General features: G+C 44.4%; 1 protein-coding gene across 7 annotated transcripts in view; it reads left to right on the plus strand.

Moving 5' to 3' along the window:
- The window catches only part of RIMBP2 (RIMS binding protein 2), a 1349166-nt gene that overhangs the window by 1287725 nt on the left and 39792 nt on the right, over positions 1-21649 (plus strand). For 5 of the 7 annotated variants that reach the window (XM_086942673.1, XM_086942667.1, XM_086942669.1 and 2 more), the window contains one exon: positions 3000-3134. In XM_086942673.1, coding sequence (XP_086798799.1) covers positions 3000-3134 — 135 coding nt within the window. Of the gene's footprint in view, positions 1-2999; positions 3135-3598; positions 3646-21649 lie in introns of all 7 variants that reach the window. The other 2 variants (XM_086942671.1, XM_086942672.1) reach the window with 1 other exon arrangement.

Genomic DNA, 21649 nt, shown 5'->3' on the forward strand with positions numbered 1-21649 from the left:
CGTATGACACCTTACTCGACATGCCTGCATAACGCGACACCGGAGTTACCGTTATGGTACGCGTTATCATGGAACAGCCATTGGGTCTTGATCCCGCAAACTGCAACCGGGCTCGGCTCGGGCCTGAGCCTAGCTCACACGAGCCCACGCACTCTGCCTTCAGGATTGTTAAGGCCTGCCATAGGAGTGACTGATAGGAACTCGGGTGTCCATTGTATGGTTAGATATAGAGCTACTATACCTAAAGCGAAGGGTGGTTACACGGCTTCGCCCCAGCTGTCGTGCAGCCAGTTGTGTCAAATTTAGGAGGCCAGCCAGGGGTGGCATAATACATGCTTCAGCCCCTGGCGGCCCTGGGTACACCTATGCCCTGCGTTACGGGGTCTGATAAGGTGGCCCAGTACCGATTGGTAAATGCACCTAGGGTACATATCGTAATTTAGAAAGAGAACAGCCAGGCTGTGGGTCTGATTAGCAGGCCCACAGCCAGAGAAAGTCGTAAACCAGTGAAACAAAAGCAAAAAATCTGGGTGATCATGGGATTGCAGACCCTACTCTCCTACACTTTGATCTCCAGAGTCCTATTTACAGCGGCGTGCCCCCAGCTGCACTCTCGCTTGTTCCTATCTCGCGAACCTTGAATGGGGAGGTTAGAACATATGGCGACGAATATCACAGGGTTATTCCCTTGCGATCAAATGAGCAGCGACACCTGTTTGGCCACATTTAGCAGTTTAAGAAGCTTTAACTGTCAAAATGTCATTAGATTTGAAAATGGCAGAAGAAATTAGCTCACGCACAAGGAGTAATGGTCCAATGGCCAAGTATGGCATTTCCCAAAGGAAGAAGTCTCCGGCATTGATAGCTTTCGTAGACGGGATATTCTTTGTATGACCGCTTGACTGCCACCTTCCACATCAGGCCGGGAATCTTCTGATAAAAAATTACCAAGCTAAAAACCACCGCCCTAAATGGCTCCTTTCGAAAGATATATTCCTTCAGTCCCTGCCTTGAAGTGACACCTTCCTTCCTTAGAATCATGTCACACATGTAACTAGAAATTACAAAATGATCAACTAAACCGCTCACAAGGGAGCTAGAGAGCAAGGACTCAATCTAGAAAAAGTCCCCAGGGCTGGAGAACCACTTTTTAAGTAACTTATTTCTGCAGCATTTGACCTTTTATATTCAGATGATATCCAAATAGAATACCAAGCATTACTTGGGAGATGGTTGAAGAGTTTTTTCTTATTGTAACTAGGTTTTTCAGCTCCACTTGTCCCACTGCTGTGATGACCTGTGCAATGACATTCAGGCACTGGTCCTTGCAGGAGGCATTACATGACTGCCAGGTAGCCGCTGTACAGATGTCTATTAGCATCAGTTTGCCTTTAACGCTACAGTCCTGGCTCTCCTTTTTGAGAGGGACATCATATGACCCAGCAGTTAGTGTCCTGTCTTTGTTAAATGAATTTGACATAGCCTATCAGTCATATGGTGAAGATGGCGTTGGTCGCTGCCTGGTCCAGATGGGGCTGTACAAAGGCTATGAAAAGTTGAGACATAGTACAAAATGCATTTGTTCTTTCCATGTAGTACATGTGTCCTCTTGAATTTCAGCATGTGCTGTACCAGCTTTGTCTAAGATTTGGACACTTCTAAGAACTTAGGCAAGGGTACTAACTGTTTGAGACGTCTCTCTGATCCCCTGCAATGTGACCCTCTTTAGTGTGCGGAGTGACCGTGTCACAATAGAACTTGGTAAAAAAAAAAAAAGTCTCCTCAGCTGAAAACACTTATCATGCCTATTCTCCTACCAAGATATCTTCCTGTGTTCGGAGTTCACAGTCACACCCAGGTGTGAATGGTTTAGCCATGAGACAGGCAAGCACCACATTGATTTGCCACCTAGGTTCATGTCTTCCTACTGGAGGAAGCATGAATTAATCCTTGATAAAAGTCTGTATGGACATTGTACCACGTGCAGCAGAGGGAATGGCAGGAAGGCAATCGAGAACTCCTCATCCCAACACTTGAACAAGTGACAGAGGTTCCAGAAATCTGGAGGTAAAAAATATATTTGTTGATTTTCCTTGTTATAAATTGTTCCTCATAACTCATCGAAACAATTTGCCAACCATGGCCTGGGTGAGTATCCCTCTCATTCGATTCAAAAACCCATTCTACTGCGGTTGTTCACCTTGCTGTTATTTATTCCCAGTAGGCTCCTTTTTAGTTTGGAGCTCAGGCCTAAATGCTCTGCGTTTCCTTGAATAGGATGGTATACATGCGCCATCTTATCTGAAGGGTAGAACAATATTGTGGAGGACAGTACAATCAATAGTGCATATCACAAGATTAAAACCCTACGAATGAGGTGTACCTTCGAGAGACAATCATGAGAGCAATGAGCAGAAAATGTCTTCATGTATGCTAGAACTGCTGTGCCAGCAAAGAACTTCACTTATAGTCGATACATGTGTCCAGAAACTGGCATGAGGGAGGGAAGGTGATGGACCACATAAAAGCAGCCCTAGGCTGGGTGGGGGGCGGGCGGCGCGGTTCTGCATCTGACACGCAGAATGCCATGGTGTACTCGGATACAGAGATCACACATGTCTCAGTGGAAAGTTGAGAAGTCTGTATCCTCTATTGACATAAGGCCTTCAAAGAACAACTGCACAACAATATCCTAGAGTTCGGAATTGTCAGATATGCCCTCAAAGCTGTGCAGTTGAACGTCAAGGAGAACAATATATCAGATAAAGAAAAACACCACACAAGACAGAAGATGTTTAGTAGGACAACTCAGAGTTGGTAGACAAGATCTTCTGTCAGACACATGTGAATCAGTACACATGACATGTTCTTTTGGACAAGTATGAATTGGTACACAAGACAGATGGTGTTCTACTGGGTTCTGTCAGTCAACTATGAACTTGGACACAAGACAGACTGTGTTCTATAATACAACTCTGTGTATATTTTAAATATTAAAGGGCGAACACAATGGGCAGAAAGGCCTGGTTCCTTCAAACTTTCTGGAAGAAGTGCCTGATGACGTAGAAGTGTACCTTTCAGATGCACCATCCCGATATGCCCATGACGCGCCAGTACGTACAAAACCAAAACGGGTAAGTTATTGTCTAGAAGCTCCCAAATATTTGTCAATTGTGTCATATACAAGGTCTGTCCTTTAGTTTGATATTTCTTGAAAATTTCATTGCTCACTTTTTATTGCCATTCAATGTAAGGTCTTACATTAACAACCATTTCCAAGTTGATACACAGAACCTTTATTTTGTAAAGAAATTCTATTTCCTTTACAGAGAGATTAAGCTGTTTTTGTCCTTAAACAGATTACATGTACTGCACATTTGTACACATTCTATAATCAAAGAATATTAATTGTAAATAATAAAGAAAATATCGGTTCTGAATCAGTATCAGACCATTTAATCATTTTTTTAAGTAACATAAGTTACAAACTGTTCCAGCTCTTTCCTACACCCATGCTTTAATCTTTGTCACTTTTTTGTTTTGTTTCATCACTGCAATATTTTCTGTTTTATTTCTTTGCTCATCTGCTTGGAAACAGAAGAAGAGTGTTCATTTCACACCTTAATAAGGCGGTTTAGCCTTCACGTAAGTGAACAACTGAAGATACCAATTAGAACATCCAAACTGAGTCAAAAGATCCAATGCAACAGTCTTGATGCTTGTCCCTTCAAGAAAAGAAATATGTTGTCAAAACCACAGAGCAAATAATAGATTTCTGATTGAAAATGCATTCAAATTATTGAGATGCGAAGTCAAACTTTTTAATAAAGACTACTTCCCATCACATAAGCATTTCCTTCTCCACCAGTAGTTGAAATGTGGTACATATTTCTTAATGAGCTGAATGTTGTTAACAAAGGGCTCTGCCCGTGTACCTTTACGACAGTGCACTTATGCATTTTGTACTGCATTGTATGCAAACCCTGCATTGCATTAACCGCAAACTCTACAAAGCTAGAATTGTACAACCCTGAAGCTTATCTCATTTGTCGATGTATAATTCACAGCACCGATTGGCCAAGGCATCAAATCTCTATCTTTACCTATATGCCACCAGGGGGCCTTGTTACCTCATACAGATATACGCTGGATGTTCGCACAGGAACAGAGGAGAATGTCTATAAAGTACTCAGGCAGGATGCGACTAAAGTTTGCTGTGAAAACATGAAGCTCAGTCAAGAGATGCATTGGGATGAAAGATAATGTGGTATCTTCAGGTGTGCTGAGGTTCTTTACCAATTTTTATTCTTAGAACCAGACCCTGATTACCAATCGTATAGCTTGCACCCCTTTCTTCTACTTTGCTGCTACAGTAGTCGTTGCCTTCCTCTCCTGGTCTACAGATGCCATGCGAGATATTATAGTGAACACTGCCACATGGCATCGCATGACAAAGCAAATCTATATTTGAAATACTGCACAGTTTGGTGCCATGCTAACCACTCTGGGGCTTTCAGCTATTTATGATTGGAATCAAGGTTCTTGTTAGTTTTTCCCAAATTTGCCAGATTTTCAAGCGTATAAATGTCTATATATTAATGTCTGCAAATATGCTAAAGAGAGATTGTTGCTTACTTTTAACACTGCATTTTGTACACATGATGTTGTCAACCTTAATGAATATTCCTACTCATTCACACCAGAGTTACACTGGTTGACAGGGACAAGGACATCAGTTCCCATCTTGGAGATGACATGGGGAGGAATAATCTCCCCTTCGTCCGAATCAGCAGATGCCACACCTGTATTTTGACTCTCTTCGGTTTTGTCTGTAGGTGCTGAATTGTCTACAACCTGGCAGAGGTCATTCTCCTCAAGCTTTGGAGGATCATCAATTTCTTTTGCAGATTCTTTATCTCCACAACTTTTTTAAAGCCTCCCAGTGCCAGAGAGTTGCAGGTAGTGGAGGTGACGGTCGCCTAGTCCAGAGTTTAAATTTTGTTTTGTTATATGAGGTCATGGACCTACAGATGGAGACTCACCAAAGGTGAGGTAATCTTCAGTAAATGAAGACCATTTAGCATTCTTGAGATATATCGTCACTTTGCTATGTAATTTCACTGCACCATTTCTTGGAACTTGAAACCTGGTGTGAGGGGGCGTGTGAGGGGCCTCAGCCATGACACCAAAGCATATTGCTTTTTGAGACTGATGCATGCCACATCGACAGGATTAGTGGAGGTGACTTTTACACGTTCATGTGTAATAGGGACCAAGCAGCCTTTCCTACCCATAACAGGGTGCTGCAGAGTCACTTTAGGATGTTTCATCTCACTTCTAGCACCAAAACCTCTTTTCTAGAAGATGATCAAGCGTTAACTTGTCCCTCGGCATCTTCAGTAGCACTCTAACATGTGGCAAGGTCTTAGGAACGGAAAGATGAGAAATCGTGGGCTTTTGTTAATAAAATTAGTCAAACTTGTAAAAGCCAAAACGGTAGAGGTGGAAGGCAATCTGACGCTATTGGTATAACCCCAAATTCCTCTGCAAGAATTGCCCAGTGGAAGTCATTTGCTCTTCCAAAAGCAGAATCACAGTTCAAACTGATTTAGAAACCCGAGCCATAAGTGTCATGAAGTATTTTACATTGCCTGGGTTTATTTGATAAATACCTTTTAAAATTTGGAGTAGGCAGCTCCCTGCTGTATTAGTGCAACAACTGCTTCAGCAAATTAAAAATGAAGAACTTCAAACCGAAGTACACAGAAATGACTATATAATAAAAGTTTGAGCATATACTCCTCCTTAGTTAGTACGTATATTTAGATCTCTCAGAAAAATCCCTTTACGGTTCCGGTGTTTTTTAAAGAAGGCAATTGACTTGTGTTGTCTTGAACAGATTCTTCATTGGTTAATTCCTTATTTTTCCACAGTAATATTGTTTTATACTGTAAAAGGAGCAATAGCTGACACGTGTTTTGCCCTAGGTGGTCAATAAGACCAGGGCTTTCTCAAGGCTGTAAAGATGTAATATGACAGTATAAACCAAACCAAATTTAACTCGCTGACCATAAGGGCATTCACTGTTCTTTCCTTGTCTTCACTTCCTCTTGGGTAACAAATTCCTGTCTTGGATACCCCAATGGCCCATGGCTGGGGCTTACTATAAGAGCAATCTTTGTCCTCCTTTTCCTAGGAAATATATTTCCTTTCGTACATTCAAACGGCCCATGCATGTGGCTTCCTTCTTATATAATACCATGTCCGAGCCTCTATGTGCAACTAATACACACAAGATGGCGCCCGAATTGTGATGATATATCACTAGGGGAAATGCTGTATTCGGAAGCTCACCTACTCCTGCAACCACTCTGTAAAATCGAAAGCTCATGCTTACTCCTAAACTTCTTTCTACTTATTGCTCTCGTTCTACTGCTTTAGCTACTATGCTACATTATGAATTGTTTGACTTCCTTCCTTCCCCTGCTCATAGTTCCTTACCCTTGTCTCCCATCTTCCCAGATTTCAGCATTTATTATATTTGTTTGAAGACCGATGCATCGTATACCCAACCAAAAGGAAACTGTTCTTTGATTTCCTTACTAATCAACAAGGTATAACTAAATTGTGTAATTATGAAATGCCCTACCCTGAGTTCACCTACTAAGTTTGCTGCATGATACTAACTGAACTGGGGGTCCAATAGATATCAAGCCAACAAGTGCTTTACAGGTTACTAGCGAAAGAATTAGAAGAGTGAATAATAACAGGAATATTAAAGGAACCAAAAAACATTGAGCTGAACTTGGATTCCCATCAATAATCAGAGTGATCAATCTTATCATCTGGTTATCCATCCATATGGATCATATGTCTCCTGATCATGAAGACAGACTTCCAACAAAGGGATTCACTCAATGGAATCAAAATAAGAAACACAGAGACAAACTGTGCAGTCCTTACAGTCTGTGACCACCTGGGAATCAAAAAGCAGTGCAAAACCAAAACAAAAGGGTGTGAAGTTAAAATAGAGTCATGAGGAGAAAATAAAGAGTTTATTAGAGTTATCACCTCACCCTCTAATCTAAAAACAGAACAGTGCAGAGAGCAGTATTAACAAATAACTGCTAGGTTTTCACGGCCAACATGTTTCAGCCAATAGGGTAAAAATGCCGTAGGCTTTCGTCAGGACCGCTGTTCTAAGCAATGCTACTGCTTAAATCACACTCACAATAAAGTGGAAAAGTAAAAATAAAGATATATATAAGAGGTTGGAATGAATACAACCTACTACCACATCTCCTCCGCTTCAAGGGATGCAGATGGCATCTGTAGGGAACATTATAAACATATTCCTTGTTAGTTCACTCTTTCAATACTACTTTATAATGTGCTAGCAGATCGCAAATTGCGTGGTTGGCATCATTTATATGAACGGTGCAAACACTAGTGTCTCACCCGTCTTGATCGGGGACTGTACCTCACCTCTCCTGGACCTAGCTCAGGAATAAGAGGCCCGCTCTAGAAAATAAAAAGAAGAAAACGACAGGGAAGTAATATAAACCGTTCATAGATTTGTACCTTCACACTTTAAACCCCATACTTCTATCATACTTTTCCTCTATTTTTTAAAACATACTGGAATGCTCAACAAAGCCTCGCCCAGAGACTTCTCTTCACATCTACTTCGTTCACTCACATTTCCCTAAAGTTAATGGTAAACAATAGACCGCCAACTTCATATTAGGACTGTTTGTTGATGGCATTTGTATTGTACACAATGTTTTAAAATAGCGAGGGACGTAACTGATCTTCTCAGTCCCACTTACTTTCAAACTCAAAATGTCCTCGTCCTCTTAACAAGACCTTATTCTCTATAGAGAGCCCTCTGCAATTTGATATGGGCCTCATTCAACTAGAACATGGATTAGAAAGGCTATTGAAAACTCTGGTCCACCTTGAAAAACCCCAAATCTAGACTTATGAACTAACAGCTGCTCACCCATTAGAGAATGAATCCTTATCAACACTATGCCCATCACTCAGAGCCTACCTGTCCGTCGGTACCTCCGACGTTTTACTGAGTCAAGGGGGAGACACCGACCGGACTAGGCGGCGTGCTTTTATCTGCCAAACCATTTCATTTGACACCGGTGTTTTACTATTACATCGCCCAATTGGTGCAGCCTAGAAACACAGTCTAACGCCCTTCGTTGAAAGAGACCATCATGCCTAAAAACACCCGCCTGTTGAGCACCGTTAATATCCACAACTCCATATTTTCTGTAGCCACTTAACTTTATTATGCCATTATCCATTAATACCGCTGCCTGTTCATAGAGCCTACATCTCCACCAAAGCTTCAAAGACATCCGTCCACAAAGGAAACGGGTGATATTTGCATAAATAGTGAGTTTGATGCATCAAAAGCTTACTTATTCTTCCAACGAGGTCTTTTGGTAGAAAAACCTCTGCATTTCATGAGTCTCCCTAGGTTTGTGAGAGCCGCGCTAAGAACTACCGGATGACGTCACCCGCGTGACGTTTGTAGTTCAGTATCAGCGTGATCAAAGAATGTTGCCACTGCGTGAATTTGGAGCGCACAATAACTGCTATTATATACCGTATGCTTCTCAAAACAGAACGGCTTAAACCACCATTATGTGACTTATCCGAGTCTCCTTTGGCTCGCGAATGTCGCGCAGTAGACTACAAAATGACGTCACCCACGTCACGTTTCTAGTCCCAAAAGTGGCATGTTAGAAAAAAAGGTATTCTCCTCGAGCGTACAATGACTAGTGTTATATTTCATAAGACTCACAGTTGTAAGAGGCATTAAAACATCCCCATTAACTTAGTTAGAGATCATAATGTTTTTTTAAAAAAGTTATTCCAAAAAGGGGAATGCATATCGATGTTCCAATGTGATACCTATATGTTTAACAGATATTAGAGGTAGGATGCACATCAATATTCCAATTTGGTGCCTATATGTTAATCAGATAGTAGAGTAAGGGTGCCTGAGATGTCATCATTTAAACATATATGGGCCACCTCCACGTTTGGACCCTACCAGTCACAAATGAACTAGCTCGATAGCGGATGCACCACACCTCTATGTGTCGTGAATAGTCATCATTACACCCAGATTAAGGTATATTTAGATGTTATAGCAACCTGTAAAGGTGGTGTATGATTAGCCTGTAGTCAATCACTAATCTCCCAAGTACTCCTAGAAAGATTACCAGAAATGGACAAGTATCAGAGCGATCATAAGCTTACCCACAGTATATCATCATTTAAACCCTGCACATCGCTGTGCAGTGTAAACACCCATTTTTGTTCTTTAGTGAACAGGTATTTGGAAATGTCACTACAGTGTGAAGGTATAAATGGTTTCTTAAGTACTGTCCACTGAAACTCCTCAACTCCATGATTCTTTTCGACAAAGTGTCTCGTAAGCTTTGTCAGAGTTTTTTTTGCATCGGAATGAGCTTTTATGTTCCAGCATGCGTAACTTAACCTTGCGGGTCGTCATCCCAACATATTGGATCAGACATGGGCAGTTCAACATATAGATAAGGTTCTCACTGTTACAGTTCGTAAAGGTAGATTGCGCCCAAGGTCGCTGTGTCCCTATATCAATAGTAGTAGAATGTTTAGTCTGAGGACAAATGGAATACCCACCGCAAGGGTGGTGTCCCACACCGGCCGGTAAGTCCCACAGTGTCCCCACAGGTCTCCTGGGTATGGTTTTAGGGCATGTGTCCACTAACCGATCCCGTGCGGTTTAAGGACCTCAGTGAGGAGGTTAGTCCTCACGGCCGCAACAGGAAGTTCAAGTGATAAGGCCGTGGCCGCCCGCCTCAACACCACACTATAGGCAGCCCCCTCCTCCGAAGCCACGGTAGGAGGGGGGACAAAACCAGTGTCTGGCGAAGTGTCAAAACTACTGGCATCCCCTAGCTCACCTGCCCAGTCCTGATAAGGCTGGCACTCATGTGCCAGAGGGTCCTCAGACCCCTCCCAATCCTCTTCGTCACCCATCTCCTTTGACTCAGGGTCAAATGATGGGGCCGGGTCATAGAAGTATAAGTCTCCCATTGGTGTCAAGAGCGGCATCGGATCGAGGGGAGGACCGGGGACGACGTCGTCCTGGGACAGCGCCAGGGGCAACACCCTGGGGGCCGGCGAGGTCGTAAGTTCGACCGGCGACGACCCGGATCCGGCGGGGCCCTGCAGCGTCGGGACCAAAGTCTCCGACGGCGCCGGGGCCGAAGCAGCCGACGGCGCCGGGGCCGAAGCACCCGACAGCGCCGAGGCCGAAACACCCGACGGCGCCGGGGCCGAAGCACCCTGCCCGCTTGGGCGCCGCGGAACCCGATGGAGGAGTGAGCGACCTCATGGCCATGAGGAAGGCATCGATCACCTGCGTCGCGTTCTGCCCAGGGACCGGCGGGTATGGAGCAGGCCGCGACGCCCTGGCGGAGCTGCGTAGGCAGTGTCACCCGAAGAGCGAGGTTGCTTCTTCAACTTCTTGTGCCTCTTACCTGAGGACTTGGAGCTCGAGGAGTGGTGTCGATCCTCCGAGCCGTGATGACTCCGGCCCCGCGACCGGGACCTTGAGCGGGGCCGACTGCCGGAGCTCGAGGTGCTTGCAGGACCGCTCCAGCCTAGCCTTCGATGTCAAGGCCCGGCAGTCGGGGCACAATTCGTCATCTTGGTCGGACCCTAGGCAATGAATACACCGGCATTGGGGGTCGGTAACCGACATCGGTCGGTTGCAGTCGACGCAGGGTTTGAACCCGGGCATCCCTACCGGCACCGTCGGAGTCGTTCGACTTCGAAAAGTGATCAAAAATGATCGAAAAAGTTTCGTCAAAAAATGACTAAGGGTACTGTGAGAAGTTGGCCTGGTATGTGATGTTCACTATTCTAGTGAACACCTTGCACCAGTCCAAACAACCCTTATGGTGATGGTTGTAAAGTCAACCTTATAGACCAGCTATCCTAGGGGTAGCATGGACAGAACAGTCTTAGGCTAAAAGACTCGAGGGCGTGTAAAGCCAGCTGTTTTCCCATATGTCCCCCCTTAAATACCAAATGAAAGGACACCACACAGGATATATATAAAATATATATGTATTTATTTACTAACACACTCCTCTGAACTCTTTATGAGGTCAGAGGCAAAAGCACATAACAAGTTACGCTCAGAAATTCTTTAAATAGCACAATTTACAGTTAGGCACTAGGGGCGCGTAAAACCATATACTAAGTAAGTGGTATAAGAACCACAACTTGTGAAAGGAAAAGGCCTAGGGCATCGCTGGGGCTACACTATCTGACCCTTAGGGTAGGAGGAGGAGGCCCACAGGCGGCGCGTGCAGTGTCAGTCCACTCATGCGAGAGTCAATAGAAAGTCAATGGGTACTTAAAAGGTAAGTAAATGGAGATTTAGGACACTTCCGGTCTAACTAGGAAGATACAACTAACAAAACTAGACACTAGGATAGTCAATCCCTACAGGAGCACCGAAGTACTCGCGTTATCTCACCCACGGGCTGCGGGTGCATAGGTGTCAAAGTGTGTCGGGTTTCCTCGTTGATTCCTATGGAGCCATGGAAGAAGATGCTGCAGGCGACCAGGAGGTGGATCGGAGGGTGGATCGGAGTTGAAGAAGAACTGAAGAGGACAGAGTCCAGGTCACTAGCCAGTGACCGGGTGGGACCAGGAAGGAACTAGACGTCGTCGAGGAGCAATCAGGTGCTGTCATGAAGCTTGTCTTTGCAGCCACGCGGACCAGGAGGCGTCGAGGACGACCAGGTGCTGGAGAGGAGCTGTCCCACGAAGGTTCTCGCAGATGGAGGGGTCGACTTCAAGATCGGAGCCAACAAGCCTAAGCAAAGGCATCCCACACAGGATACACAAAAGGCTTCTGGTGCAGACCAGGAGGGTCTGAGGTACTTCACCTTTTCAGGGAAGCAAGGACCAGTCTGGAGCAACCAGACCAGCGATGGATTTTCAAAAGGATCGTCGCCACAGGGCTACTAGCCAACGGGCCAGCAACCGGACAACGCGTCGAGCAGAACACAAGCAGAAGGGCCCCACGCAGATCTCGTGGAGTGTGGAGGGCTTGTCTTGGGTGTGAGAAGTTGGCCTGATATATGATGCTCACTAGTTCTAGTGATCACCTTGTATCAGTCCAAACAACCCTTATGGTGATTGGTTGTAAGTCAACCTTATAGACCAGCTATCCTAATGGTAGCATGGACAAAGCAGTCTTAGGCTAAACTCTTTTGGCATGTGAAGCCAGCTGTTTTACCACATATAACCCCTTGAATACCAAGTGAAAGGACACCACACAGGTTGTTATGAAAATAAACAATATATTTATTAATAACAAACACCTCTGAGCTCTTTATGAGATCAGAGGGCTAAGCACATGACAAGACTCTTAGGAAAATTACGTTTAAGTTGCACGAATTACAATGGTGCCCTAGGGGCTCGTCAAACCATATACTAAGTAAGTGGGTTGAGAAAGTCGATAGAAGGAATGGATCTGTCCAGAGGCTGTAGGATCCCTGGGACTACACTATCCTAACTTAAGATAAGTAATAGGAGGCCCACGGAACGCGTGTGCAGAGTGTGAACTCACACGCAAGATGCGTAACAAAGTCAATGGACAGTACAATTTACGAAAAAGGGAAGTAAGGACAGTTCTGACTAGCTAGCACTAAAACGACTGGAAATCTGGACACTAGGAGAGTCAATCTACCCACGGGCTGCGGGTGCATAGGTGTCAAAGTGTGTCGAGTTTCCGCGTTGAAGTCTATGGAGCCTTGAAGAAAGATGCTGCAGGCGACCAGGAGGAAGCTGTCCGGAGGGATCCAAGGGTGGATCTAGGAAGATGAAGATCTGAAAGCAGAGGGGACAATGTTCAAAGTTACTAGCCAGTGACTGGAGTGGAACCAGGAAGGAACCAGAGGCTGTCGTTGCGATCAGGTGAAGAGTGGACGCTTGAGACTGCAGCCACGTGGACCAGGAGGTATCTTCGACGACCAGGATGGAGGCATGAGCTGTCCCACGCAGGCTCTCGCTGTAGGCGGTGTTGGTTCCGGATTCGGCGTCAACAGGCCTTGGAAGGAAAAGGCGTCTGGTGCGAACCAGGTGGGTCCGGGGTGCTTCTTCTTTGCAGGGAAGCAAGGGCCAGTCTGGAGCAACCAGACCAGCAGTGAAGTGTTCTAGGTTCGTCGTCTAGTAGGCCACTTGCCAGCCGGCAAGAGACCAGACAACGCGTCGAGCAGCAATCGAGCAAAAGGGCCCCACGCAGATCTCGTGGATGCTGGAGGGCTGATCTTCTATGCAGGAGCTGCTCGGGGCTGGGGCTTCTCAATCCCCAAAGCACTTTGTCGAGGATACATCAGAAGTCGTGCTGGAAGCGAAGTGCAGTTTCTTCAAGATGGCCGGTCCCACGTGTCTTGTCGCACCCACGGATCTCAGCTTGCTGCAGATGTAGGTAGAGGTCGGAGAGGTCTGGAAGTCTGGGTCTCGTCGGGCTCTGAAGTCTGGATCCACTCGGGAAGACGACAAAGTGAACCGCTGGAACGCTTGATGGTGCCTGCTTGTGCAGGGTGGTCACTCCTTGGCCACAAGGGAGATGTCTTCAGTCTTCTGTGGAGCAGAAAGTCGAAGTCCAGAGTTTCTTCTTGTAAAATCAATTCAGGATAATCTAATTTGGAATGGGACCAGCTCCTACCTTTATTCTCCTAAAGGGGGCTGTACTATCACTAGGTCCCTCCTATTGGTGGGACCAGGAAGGGGGTGGTTACACCCATTATCCTTTGTCCGGTTTCACGCCAGAGCTGGGGCTGGAGTGCCCCAGCAACTGGTTTAAGCCGGTGTATGCACAGGGTACCTTGTGTGCCCCAGGCAGGTCTCATTCCTTTCAGGCCTGTCCTACCCAATACACAAAATCCTGTCTGGGGTGGTGCTAGCACCTCTCAAGTCAGGAAACCCTTTGTCCAAGCCTCCCTCGCTGGAAGGACTCCCAGCAGCAGGAGGTCAGACTTGTGTCTGTGGTGGCAGCATCCATTTTGTGATGCTGAGGCTCGAGTTAACTTTAACCGGGGTTCATAGTTACATACATGTCGTGTCCCTCTAGAAGGGTGGATTGCTACCCCCGTCGCCAGAACTGGCGAGGGGGTAGTATTCCAATTCGTATGACACCTTACTCGACATGTTTTGATAATGCTATGCCAAAGTTAGCAATAACCGCGAGGATTATAATGCACTTAAGAGTATATGGTATAGCGTTATCATGGAAACAGCTAAAGGACTTGGTTCCGAAAGCTGCAGACAGGCTCAGCTCATGCCAGAGCACTATCTCACATAATTCCAAGCACTCTGTTTACAGGATTGTTAAGGCCTGCCGTAGGAATGACTTATAGGAGTATATGTGTCCATTTTAGGTTTAGATATAGGTATACTATATCTAAAGCAAAGGGTTATTACACCACCTTGCCCCAGCTGATTGATCAGCCAGTTGTGTCAGATTTGGATGGCCAGCCAGGGGTGGCATAATACATGCTGCAGCCCCTGGTAGGACTTGGGTTCACTTATGCCCTGGGTACCAATGGTACACTGTACAAGGACTTACAAGAGTGACCCAATACCAATTGGTAAATGCACCTAAAGTACATGGATGTCAATTTAGAGAGAGAACAGCTAGGCTGTGGGTCTGATTAGCAGGCCCACAGCCAGGGAAAGTCGTAAACCAGTGAAGCAAAAAGCAAAAATCTGGGGTGACCATAGGATTGCAGACCCTACTCTCCTACATTCGGTGCAGGTGGAGCTCGATGTCGGGGTGTCTCAGTCCCCTGTGCACAGCTTCGAGGATGCCTCAGGAGCTGCGCTGTTAGCAAGTTACAGGCTTTCCAAGATGTCCCGCGTGTCTCAACACCTTCCACGGTGCTGAGCTGTGCTGGAGTCGTGCAGTGGGGTCAGAGAGGTCTGGAAGTTGGCTCTGTGCTCGGGGTCCGGCGGGAACGGGGACAAAGCAAGCCGTCGAGTTGCTGGATGGCGCCTGGTTGCCCAGGGTGGTCACTCCTTGGCCATAAGGGAGATTCTTCAGTCTTCAGCTCAGGTGAATGTCGAAGGGTCCAGAGTTTCGTTTCAAGTCGAATTCAGGATTAATCTAAAGTCTAAGGACACAGCTCCTACCTTTATACTACTAAAGGGGGCTGGATTAGTGACTAGGTCCCTCCTATGGGTGGGACCAGGAAGGGGAGTGGTTACACCCCCTATCCTTTGTTCAGTTTCACGCCTGCACCCCAGCAACCGGTTTGAACTGGGGTCTGCTCCAGGCAGTGTCTCAATCTATTCAGCCCTCCCTGTCCCAATACACATCCTCCTGTCTGGGCTGGTGCTCGCACCTCCCCAAGCATGAAAACCTATTGTCCAAACCTCCCTGACTGGAAGGACTCCCAGCAGCAGGAGGTCAGACTTGTATCGGTGGCAGCAGCGTCCATTTTGTGACGCTGGGGCTCTGGTTAACTTTAACCGGGATCTTTGGACTTAACATGTCTTCTCCCTCTAGAAGGGTGGAATGCTACCCCCGCCGCCAGAATTGGCGAGGGGGTAGTATTCCAAAGCGTATGACACCTTATACGACATGTTTGGATAAAGCCAAACCAAAGTTAGCATTAACCGCGAGTGTGATAATGCACTTAAGAGTATATGGTATGGCAATATCATAGAAGAGCTTTAAGAACATGGTTCCGAAAGCTGCAGACAGGTTCAGCTCATGCTAGAGCACCATCTCAAACATAACCAAGCACTCTGCCTCCAGGATTGTTAAGGCCTGCCATAGGAGTGACTTTTAGGTTACTATGTGTCTATATGTAAGTAGGTATAGGAATACTACACCTAAACAAGGGATGATTACACGACCTTGCCCCAGCTGAGTAATCAGCCAGTTGTGGCTATTTGAGTGGCCAGCCAGGGGTGGCATCATACATGCTGCAGCCCCTGGTAGGCCTTGGTTACACTTCTAAAGGGGCTGACAAGGTGAACCAATTGTGGATGTACCTAGAGTACATGGTGTAAATTTAGAGAGAGTGCATCTGTGCTGTGGGTCCGATTAGCAGGCCCACAGCCATATCTAAGTCGAAAACAAGTAAAGCAAAGCAAAAAGTGGGGATGACCATAGGAAGCAGACCCTACTCTCCTACAGGTACCACTTTTTCTGGATCGGCGCTTGCTGGCGCGGAAAAAAGAAGAAGAACTGATGTCAGCGTGCGAGGGCGGTGTCTAAGTACTCCGGCGACGTCATCCCGATGCCAACGATGGACGCGGAGCCGCAGACGACGCCTACCGACGCGCAAGGGTACTGCTACGCAAACGTTTCCGGATCCAGTCTGACGCCGGGGATATTCTAAGGTAAGGAATCTAATACTAACCTGTTTCTTCCAGATCTACCTTTACGAACTGTAACAGTGAGAACCTTATCTATTTGTTGAACTGCCCATGTCAGATCCAATATGTTTGGATTGGATGACGACACGCAAGAGTAAGTTACGCATGCTGGAACATAAAAGCTCATTCCGATGCAAAAAAACTCTGACAAAGCTTAGGGGACACTTTGTCGAAAACAATCATGGAGCTGAGGAGTTTCAGTGGACAGTACTTGAGAAACCATTTATACCTTCACACTGTAGTGACATTTCCAAATACCTGTTCACTAAAGAACAAAAATGGGTGTTTGCACTGCACAGTGATGTGCAGGGTTTAAATGATGATATGCTGTGGGTAAGCTTATGATCGCTCTGACACTTGTCCATTTCTGGTAAGCTTTCTAGGAGTACTTGGGAGATTCGTGATTGACTACAGGCTAATCATACACCACCTTTACAGGTTGCTATAACATCTAAATATGCCGTCATCTGGGTGTAATGATGACTATTCACGACACAGATAGAGGTGTGGTGCATCCGCTATCGAGCTAGCTCATTTGTGACTGGTAGGGTGCAAACGGGGAGGTGGCCCATATATGTTTAAATGATGACATCTCAGGCACCCTTCCTCTATTATCTGATAAACATATAGGCACCAAATTGGAATATTGATGTGCATCCTACCTCTAATATCTGTTTAACATACAGGTATCAAATTGAAACATTGATATGCATTCCCCTTTTTGGAATAACTTTTTTAAAAAAACATTATGATCTCTAACTAAGTTAATGGGGATGTCTTAATGCCTCTTATAACTGTGATTTTTATGAAATATAACACTAGTCATTGTACGCTCGAAAGTCCTGTGGGGCTGAGAGGAGAATACCTTTTTTTCTAACATGCCACTTTTGGGACTAGAAACGTGACGTGGGTGAAGTCATTTTGTAGTCTACAGCGCGACATTCGCGAGCCAAAGGAGACTCAGATAATTCACATACTGGTGGTTTAAGCCGTTCTGTTTTCAGAAGCATACGGTATATAATAGCAGTTATTGTGCGCCCCAAATTCACGCAGGGGAAACATTCTTTGATCACGCTGATACTGAACTACAAACGTCACGCGGGTGACGTCATCCGGTAGTTCTTAGCGCGGCTCTCACGAACCTAGGGAGACTCGTGAAATGCGGAGGTTTTTCTACCAAAAGACCTTGTTGGAAGAATAAGTAAGCTTTTGATGCATCAAACTCACTATTTATGCAAATATCACCTGTTTCCTTTGTGGACGGATGTCTTTGAAGCTTTGGTGGAGATGTAGGCTCTATGAACAGGCAGCGGTATTAATGGATAATGGCATAATAAAGTTAAGTGGCTACAGAAAATATGGAGTTGTGGATATTAACGGTGCTCAACAGGCGGGTGTTTTTACGCATGATGGTCTCTTTCAACGAAGGGCGTGAGAATGTGTTTCTAGGCTGCACCAATCAGGCGATGTAATAGTAAAACACCGGTGTCAAATGAAATGGTTTGGCAGATAAAAGCACAACGCCTAGTCCTGTCAGTGCCTCCCCCTTAACTCAGTAAGATGCCGGAGGTACCGACGGACAGGTAGGCTCAGTGTGAAAGGCATAGTGTTGATAAGGATTCCAGCACTTATGGGTGAGCAGCTATTAGTTCCTAGGTCTAGATTTGGGGTTTTTCAAGGTGGACCAGAGTTTTCAATAGCCTTTCTAATCCATGTTCTATTTGAATGAGGCCCATATCAAATTGCAGGGGTCCCTCTATAGAGAATAATGTCTTGTTAAGAGGACGAGGACATTTTGAGTTTGAAAGTAAGTGGGACTGAGAAGATCAGTCAAGTCCGTCGCTATTTTAAAACATTGTGTACAATACAAATGCCATCAACAAACAGTCCTAATATGAAGTTGGCGGTTTATTGTTTGTTACCATTAACATTAGGGAAATGTGAGTGAACGAAGTAGATGTGAAGAGAGGTCTCTGGGCGAGGCCTTGTTGAGCATTCCAGTATGTTTTAAAAAAATAGAGGAAAAGTATGATAGAAGTATGGGGTTTAAAGTGTGAAGGTACAAATCTATGAACGGTTTATATTACTTCCCTGTCGTTTTCTTCTTTTTATTTTCTAAAGCGGGCCTCTTATTCCTGAGCTAGATCCAGGAGAGGTGAGGTACAGTCCCCGAACAAGACGGGTGAGACACTAGTGTTTGCACCGTTCATATAAATGATGCCAACCACGCAATTTGCGATCTGCTAGCACATTATATAGTATTGAAAGAGTGAACTAACAAGGAATGTTTATAATGTTCCCTAAAGATGTCATCTGCATCCCTTGAAGCAGAGATGTAGTAGTAGTTTGTATTCATTCCAACTATATATATATATATATATATATATATATATATATATATGTATGTATCTTTCTTTATTTTCACTTTTCCACTAGATTGTGAGTTTGATTTAAGCAGTAGCATTGTTTAGAACAGCGGTCCTGACGAAAGCCTAGGGCATTTTACCCAATTAGCTGAAACATGTTAGCCGTGAAAACCTAGCAGTTATTTGTTAATACTGCCCTCTGCACTGTTCTGTTTTTAGATTAGAGGGTGAGGTGATAATTCTAATAACCTCTGTATTTTCTCCTCATGACTATTTTAACTTCACACACTTTTGTTTTCGTTTTGCACTGCTTTTTGATTCCCAAGTGGTCACAGACTGTAAAGACTGCACAGTCTGTCTCACTTGTCTCTGTGTTCTTTATTCTGATTCCACTGAGTGAATCCCTTTGTTGGAAGTCTGTCTCCATGATCAGGAGAAATATGATCCATATGGGTGGATAACCAGATGATAAGATTGATCACTCTGATTATTGATGGGAATCCAAGTTCAGCTCAATGTTTTTTGGTTCCTTTAATATTCCTGTTATTTTTCACTCTTCTAATTCTGTCGCTAGTAACCTGTAAAGCACTTGTTGGCTTGATATCTATTGGACCCCCAGTTCAGTTGGTTGTTCCTATTGTATAAATTGGGGATTGGAACTGCGGTTGGTCGGTAAAATATCCCTTTGACCCTATATTCTTGTGTGTTTTGTTGCTGCTAGATACTAACAATCAAGCTCTATGGTTCTCAAATGACTTCCACAAATCACTGAATATAAAATAATACATATCACCTATAATCACGCATGACTACCAGATTAAACTTGCACCAAGTATAGATATGCCCTGCATGCAGTAACTACTCGTGTAATACTCACTGCAACTTCTAATCTTCCCGTATTCTTTGCACTATCTCACCTGTCACAATGGTTCTGTGCACCTTACCGCCACACTAGTTTTCGGACGTGCTTTAGAATTTTTAGATTGTGCACTTTTTAACACCTCTAATAAAATCTTTGTCGCCGTCACTCACTAACATCACACACTGTGCACTCGGTGGTGTCTTACATCCGGTTCTTTGAATTCCGTTTGATTTATACTGCCATATTACATCTTTTACAGCCTTGAGAAATCCCTGGTCTTATTGAACACCTAGGGCGAAACATGTGTAAAGTATAAAACAATATTACTCTGGAAAAATAAGAATGTAACCAACAAAGAATCTTTTCAAGACATCACACGTCAATTGACTTCTTTAAAAAAACTAAAACCTTAAAGGGAATTTTCTGAGAGATCTAAATATACGTACTAAGTCGGAGTATATGCTCAAACTTTTATTGCACAGTTACAAAAACGAGGCTGGAAAGGTCCAGTGCCTCGAGTCGACCGCCACCCATTAAAACGCAGATGTAGGCAATACCATCCAGGAGCAGGACCCCCAGACCTATCTTGAAACTAGGGACACAAAAATTACTATGTATGATGTTGCATAGGTCAATACAAAAAATCCTAATAAACGAAGAACATATATAAATGAACATTAGCAAAGCTAAGAATGAAACCTGTGGGCTTTGCCAATGCTCTTTGTGTCTTGAGAGGTGACCGCTGTGAGTACCAATTCTGAACAGAAAGAATATCAGAAAATACACTGGAATCACAGATGGCTGCTGCAGACACATGCTCTAAGTGAATCACTTTCAAATCATTGTTCTCACTTTTTACAGATCCTCTTCAAAGATTACCACCGTGGATGCACACGCCTCTGAAACAGTTATCTTTGAAAGCATTTCATATATTATTTTTTTTAAATCTCATTCAAAGATGTGAGCTTTTGATATGCGTGCAGACATGACTGCCATATTTGAATGGTACCGGTCAATAGATTGAAATGTTAAAAAACATTTCAAAATGGCAGACTGCTAAGTGCGTGGAGGGTTAACAAATATTAGAGGGGCTGTGGTGCAAGAGGGTGCTTGGGGAATGGAAGGGGTTAAATGAGGGATAGAGTGAAAAGAGAGAGGTGGAAGAGGGGGCAGGGAGAGATATTGGGACAAAATAGATCTTCATATGCACTGTCATGCAAGTTTTGATATCAGCAATGGAAGAATACCTCAACCAATCAAGACCACAGAGTCTGAAATGTGGCTAGCTAATCCACTAAATGAGAAGCAGAGAAGACGTGAGACACACAACAAAGCATCCAATCATGAGCAAGTAGCTGACACAAATCCCACCCTATTTATATGTAATGTACTAGAAGAAATTTGCTTTGTCAACAGACATCAGAAGTTTTCTGTGAAGAGAAGTAAAAAAACACACAAAAGATTTTGTTTAACCACATATTCAATAATACACAATCAATGAATCTATAGCAAGCAAAACTCAGTGCTCAGGTGTGCCACAAAGTGATACAAACGCTCTTTCAATATTTATTTATGAAAATCTTTTCGTGAGGCAATGTTTTCATCATTGACTCAAGGTTTAGGTGTTCTAGGACCATCAAGATCATCACATAAAGGAAGGTGGAAGACAACAAGAGCTGTAAAGTCCCTTGAGTCATATCACTAAATGTAACGAAGATATAGAGAGATACTGCAATACATTTTGAGAGTTTAACTTGTGCTAGTGCAGAAGCAATTGACCTTAAGTGGCACATTAGTGGTAAGGAACTGGCACAGAGCCAACACTTTATTTGTGAGGGACTGTGACTAGTGTGTTTACAAAGTTCAATTGGCACAGGTGCACTTAATAAGTGGACAGTTGACTGACGATCTCTGTTCAAAGGTTCCTACAAGGAGTACAGAACAA

Source organism: Lissotriton vulgaris, chromosome 11 (genome assembly GCF_964263255.1).
Source record: "Lissotriton vulgaris chromosome 11, aLisVul1.2, whole genome shotgun sequence".
Lineage (NCBI taxonomy): Eukaryota > Metazoa > Chordata > Amphibia > Caudata > Salamandridae > Lissotriton > Lissotriton vulgaris.